This window comes from Rhagoletis zephyria, unplaced genomic scaffold, assembly GCF_001687245.7.
Source record: "Rhagoletis zephyria isolate East Lansing unplaced genomic scaffold, Rhagoletis_zephyria_1.1 Rzeph_scaffold_04799, whole genome shotgun sequence".
Classification (NCBI taxonomy): Eukaryota; Metazoa; Arthropoda; class Insecta; order Diptera; family Tephritidae; genus Rhagoletis; species Rhagoletis zephyria.
In genome coordinates, this window is record NW_016161882.1 from 14,296 (window position 1) to 20,673 (window position 6,378).

At 31.1% G+C, this 6,378-nt stretch overlaps 1 protein-coding gene across 1 annotated transcript; it reads right to left on the reverse strand.

Moving 5' to 3' along the window:
* Window positions 1-1,110: 1,110 nt before the first annotated feature.
* On the reverse strand, window positions 1,111-3,784 carry LOC108371223 (uncharacterized). The gene is made up of 3 exons (XM_017626731.1): window positions 3,634-3,784; window positions 3,471-3,570; window positions 1,111-1,705 (listed from the first exon to the last, which is right to left on the reverse strand). The coding sequence occupies exons 1-3, from the start codon at window positions 3,704-3,706 to the stop codon at window positions 1,447-1,449; spliced, it is 432 nt and encodes a 143-aa protein (XP_017482220.1). The 5' UTR covers window positions 3,707-3,784; the 3' UTR covers window positions 1,111-1,446.
* Between the last annotated feature and the right edge of the window lie 2,594 nt (window positions 3,785-6,378).

The following is a 6,378-nucleotide window of genomic DNA, read 5'->3' on the forward strand; positions in this document are numbered from 1 at the left end:
AAAACAGAATTACAGAATTGAGGTTAATTTGGCATGCGATTAGAGAATTCAAAGGCAAATCCCTCAAGTAACCAAACAGACCGATGAAATTATAATTTATAAGCATATTTACATATATTGCTAAAAATTGTGAAATCGATTGAATGAACCCAACCGTATGCAAAATTCCGAACGAGAGTTACGCCATTGCGCGACAAACTTTTGAAAATGCTTAAAAAACTAAGCGCATTTAACTTTTCTATTCCTTCTTATCGGTTACAGGTACGCAATCTGAGTTTCAGAGTTTGCTTTCACAAATATTAGGTAATCTCGGAGTGATGGAGTGAGTGAGGCACCCCCAAAACACCCACCTGCGTTCGCCCCTGGTATAACCCATAAATGAGGAAACGATTTTCAACCAGATCTGATTTTGAATGTTTTTTTGATGAAGCTCTTCAGGTTGGCATACATCGATTTGCTTTACATATATATTTTTTTTATTAAATAACACTTTTTTATAGTGCGAATTACTAGTTCCTGATGGTAAACGCACATCTGTTGTCCCTGAAAACAAGAAACAAAATTGCAAGATATGCATGCACCACAGTTAAGCTAAAAGATATACAAAAACTCATTTCCTATGTGTTGATTTCGCAGGACTTTATGTCTTAAGCATTCATAACTATAATATAATATTAGCATTAATAAGCATTCATAACTACACTATAATATTATTAAGGATTGTAATTGACGTCATAAAACAATATATTTTCACCATTACAACGGATGAATGGAAAATAAAAATTCCGACCCGCACTAATCGGCATATCGACGGCTGAGTGGAAGATCGAGCTATCTCGGTAGCGGGTTTGAAAACGCCCTATCTCGGATAACTTTTCCAGAAGGCCCGATTTCAGAATTTGGCTGAAGAACGTCCTATATTGGAATCTACCTCTTTTGGGATCATAACCTTTTTCGGTTTTCATGCGACAGACTTACATATATTTAACAGGAAAAGGACTGCAGATCATTTGAATACTTACTGATATTATTTAGTACTTACATTTTCGTTTCAAATATTTTGCGTATTTGAAAATTATTTACAAATATATTAATTTTAATAGCAATTTAAAAACCGGATTAAATTTATTTATTTTTTTTTTACTTACATAAAATCGCTAAACTTAAATGCAAGCGCCATATATTAATACATATATGCATATGCATACATTGACTGAAGTATAGAACATGAGTGCATATTTTTCCATTTTTAAATAGATCTCAGAATCAATTTTCGATTAAAGTTAAGTGAAATTTAATTTTAACAAGACTTCGCCTTGGTAATTTTAGTACAGTTTAAGTACTTTATAAAAAAATATATTGATATACATATAGTATAAGTCGATGTGCAATTGAATTTATGACATAAAATTAGTCCTCTATAATTGCGTCTTACCAATTGCTGATTTAAATAATAATCCTTCGATTCAATTCCCTAGAAGGCACTCCAAATTGCCTTAATACTTTATTAGTGTATGGATTGCTCGTAAACCTTGTTAAACTGCGGTCCTGCAGTAAATCTAGAAAAGATTTTGGCCAAATTCTTATCGCTGATAAATTAAAAACTGCACAGTAACCGCGATGAGTGCGAATTTCCAAAAGTTGCTCATTTGAATTCGGCATCCGTCCACTCCTTAGGTAAAGCTTTGGTTCATTGTAGCAATGTCTTATGGTGAAGAGTTTGAAAAAAAAGAATATATGTATATGAATGTATGTATGTATGTATGTATGTATGTATGACGTATATCCCACATGTTCTTCAAAAGTGTATTAACTCATTTTCCACAGCCTGAACCAACAAATTTCACAGATCATATTGGAGTATTTACCTTCCCGCAAAGCATGAATATCAATCCATACATATTTTTTTTTTATTTTTTGCAAATCACAGTAGAATTTTTCATCTATTCTATTGACAAGCTGGCGTTCTTTAGTTAAGTAATTTTAAAGAGAATGCGCAACACGTACATATATACATACATACATATTTGCGAGTGTTAACTCGCGTATGCATATAAATACAAATAGGTATATATGTACATACATATGTAAGTCAAGTCATTGCGAATACAGTCAGTGTTAAATGTTAGCATACGCCTTGTTCTTATATAATATTCACAATTGTTTTTATGAAAAATTTGTTTCATTTAATTACATGGTTCAACAAAATTTGGTCCAATTTTATCTCAAAAACAGGGCCGACCTCATCTTATAGATTTTTTGATTCTGATTTGAAGTGCATTTACAAGATTTTTCTAGCACGTCCAGTTTTTGAGAAAAAACTGTTGAAGTGTCGAAAAATGTCAAATTAAAAAAAAAAAATATATATATATATATCTGTATACAATTTGGACGTAATTTTTCCGAAGAAAAAAAAACACGTATTAATGATAATCCAATTCGTCTGATGGGTTTCGCCTCATGTCGATGGATTGGGTGAAAATTAAAAAAAAAACTTAGTAAAAAAAACTCAAAAACACTAGCGAAGAACATGGCGAACGATTCCACCAGGACAAAGCCACTCTATGCAGAAATAATATGATAGGAAGTCAAACCTCCACATGCTTGCTAACTATTGATGGAACTTGAAAAGCGATAATAATGCGATCCACAAAAAAAATGTTTGAGGATTCCATTGCAGAACGCGGAAAGTGCCAAAGCGAGAAAAGACCGGCTAATGATGAATCTGGAACATTGACTTTTTAATGTTGATTTGTTCATGAAATTGTTTTATTTTTTAAATAAATTCATAGATTGAGATTTTCGTTTTTGTGGGTGAAACAAGTGCATGCTCTTGAAGAACTGAGTTTTTTTTTTACTTTTCACTCATTTCTAATGAACTCATCGACATGAAGTAGAATGCATGAGACGAATTGGATTTTCATTAATATTTCGGAAAACCAAAGTCCAAATTATATTTTAATTAATTATTTTTTTTTTTTTTGAAATTTGGCATTTTTGCCATTTTTTGACACTTCAGCAGTTTTTTAGTTCAGGACTTGCACTTTGTCCCAAGTTGATAAAATTACTGTTGATTTTTTAGAATTTTTTTTTTGAGAAGTGTGTTGTGTTGCGCATTTTTTTCCATATAACGTATCTAAATCTATTTTTATGTGGAAAAAAATGCGCAACACTTTACAAAAAAAACAAAAAACTAAAAAATTGAATTGGCTACAAAACTGCATATCGAAAATTTTCTAGAGACTCCGAATAAAAAATGTGTCATTTTAATGAAAATTGTTTGAATATTTGTGATCTTAATATAAAGTGTGAAACTTTGGCTTACATAGTTTATGTTATAGAATTAACTATATTATCATAAAAATTAATAAAGAAAATTTTCATTGAAATATTTGTGAATATTATATTAGAACGAGGTGTATACTAACATTTGACACTGACTGTATATATACATATGTAGCTAATCTTACCTGCGCAATTTCGAAACGGCGTTGATACATTTATCATAGCTGTCAACTCTATCAATTGTATGATCATCATCGCCATCGTCGAATAAGCCTTCAAAGAATTCTATAAGAAAATATAAATTTTTCTTACATGTACATATGTATTTATACCACTTTTTTTTCTCACTTTTAATAAGGTACACTAAGATGCACAATATAATAAGTGCTTCCATGGCGAAAGTTGTTTTAAAAATGCACATTTTGATATTTTTGCAGTTTGCATGACTTCAAGCGCAACTGATTTCATTTCTGATATTTCAGGTTTTCGCGACTTCTCCTTTTGTTCTATTTTCACGATCATACATATCAGGGATGGAAAAGTAGGGAGCACTTTGCCTTTTCCGACACTTCTTACCTTACTCACCACTTTAGGTACCACCCGTCTATTTTGGCCTACCTCTAGACGAAAACCGCAGAGTGTTATTTGTATTATGTTCTTAGTGCCAGTAAACGTTTTGGTAAACCAATTAATATTTTCAAATTTGGTAATTCAATGGGTAAAAAATGTAGAAGAAGTTTTCAAAAATTACAAAATAAGATTCCTTTGAAATAAGTATTATTTATCTTTTTATATTATTACTATGTATTTGGTTAAAATTTATTTAGCTTTCTCTGCGCTGAGTTCGGTCATAACTTTTCCCGATCTAGTATTCAAATATTCTATGTTCGATATGTGTACATATATGCACACCCATTTACATACATAAGTGTGTGTGTGTTTCCACATAGCGGCAATTCCAGTGCCATGATAAAGTGCTTTTGAAAGAAAAATTAACAATAAAATAAAATAAAAATAAAAAATTTTAAATAACAAATTGAATAGTTTTTGTCAGTTAAATAATAACAACTCTAACGAACTGACAATGTGTAAATTTATGTAAGCGCCTTTCAGAGTTTTGCGGCTTTTTTATGCGATTGCTCATGTGTGTATTTATTTACATATTTTGAATTTTTCAATTGTTTTTTTTTTGTTTTTTTCTTCTTCTTTTTGTTCACGCAGTTGAGTAAATTTGAAATTCAAGTGAAAAATACCGGCATTTGTGTAACAAAAACATGGTAACTGCGGATCATCAATGCATTCAAATTGATTTTATGCAAGGAAATAAAATATGTAGATTGAGAGTAAATAAACTAATATTCGTGCATGTGCGATTTTTATGCGCATGCATGTAAATATAATTGACATCGCACCGAATTAAAAGGCTTACCGGAGGTTAGGTGCAAAAAAATAACAATTTTCAATGAAAATATCTATTCATGGAATGCAATTTCGCAAGGAAATGGAGTTAAAAACAAAAAAAAAACGAAAATGCAATGCAGAAATATTGTCGGATTATTTTCATGCAAACATTACAGAAAATTCGCTTTTTTGAAACTATCTAAGGACTAGTTCCTATGGGAATGGTGAGATTGCAACTAGTAGTTTATGCAATCATTTCTCATTCTAAAGTAGGGCGTTCTTGATAAGTTTTCTGAGATAGAGCGATGTTGAATTTTTCTAGGAAATCTAATTTAAAAAATCCGAAATCTTTTCGAAAAATTGTTAGTTTTTTTTTTAATATTGCACAAAGTTTGAAAGATGGATGTACACGTTTCCTTTTTAAGAGAGAACCACAGTTTTTTAAAACAAAATAACCAAAATTAAATAACTAACAAAATAATATATTAAGACTTGTCAATATATGGTGCGGCTTTAATTTGTTCCACCACTGTGTTTATAAACGCAAATATTTATTAACGAACTCCAAAAGGATGCGCGAAAAAAAAAATTGAAAAAGTTTTCCCATTTCCGGATACATAACTATCTTTAAATTTTTACTTATTTAGTTTGTTTATTTTTATATATTTTTCGTTTATTATGATGTGAAAATTTTGCTAGAGTATTATGACTAGCTGCTGAATACCTACTACGCATGGACAATATGTAAAACGTGGCAATAACCAATCAGTAAATAAAGTGTACAGGGTGTTTTAATAGTTGAAATATTGAACAGTACCTACATATCTAGAATCTAATTACATTTTCGGATAGCCTTCTGTCATCTCTGCTGTTCGCCTCAATAGGAATTTGGAGATCTTGCGCAGAATTTATTTGTTCTCAAACGTGCTTAGAAAGTCTCACCGAAGAGGCTTATAGAGTGTCGCTTTTGCTAGACAAGAGAGGACTTATAACTTCTTATTTCTGTACTTAGTTCAAAGTAGCACTTCGGCTATAAATTCGATCTCTTATAGGCGAGACACAAACTCATTTGATACGAATGTTGTGAAAAATTATTTAACCCACTTGAAATTTGTTGAACGATGCTTTTAGGGATTGCTGTTTGTTAACATTATCCTGAATATTTAAAATTCTAAATGGCAGATCCAGTATGGCGAAATCCATAAACTAAAAAAAAAATTCCACATCTTGGATCCTTCGTTGTCAAATTCATAATAAATAACTGCCAAAACCTCTCCAATTTTCCGCCATATTGGATCCGCCATACTTTTTTCTGAAACAATTTTGGAGAGAAGGGCTTCGGTGGACATAAAAAAAAATGTCCTTGGTCAAATAAAATAGTCACTAAAGAGTTATTTATTAATTTGTTGTGCGCATATCAAATTATACGTGAACTATGAAGCACCCTGTATCAAATAGCACACAAATAAACTACATATTACACCTGACAACACTTTACAAAAATCGGCCTATTTGCAGTCAAAATTATTCAAAAAAGATAATAATGAAGAAAGTTTATGACTTTGCACGTGGCAGTCTGTACTGCATGCCTTAACTTATGCGGTGGGCATGTGTGTGAGTATACATATGTATGTATGTTTGTGCATATTTATGTTACTACGAGTTTTACAACTATTCGTCAGCATATAAATT

Excerpts from the sequence above, each read along its gene's own strand:
- LOC108371223 (XM_017626731.1), bottom strand. The coding sequence starts at position 3,706 with ATGTGCATTTTTAAAACAACTTTCGCCATGGAAGCACTTATTATATTG. Across the intron at positions 3,571-3,633 it reads CTTAGTGTACCTTATTAAAA|AATTCTTTGAAGGCTTATTC; the intron begins GTGAGAAAAAAA and ends ATTTTCTTATAG. Across the intron at positions 1,706-3,470 it reads GCCGTTTCGAAATTGCGCAG|ACATTGCTACAATGAACCAA; the intron begins GTAAGATTAGCT and ends CTTCACCATAAG.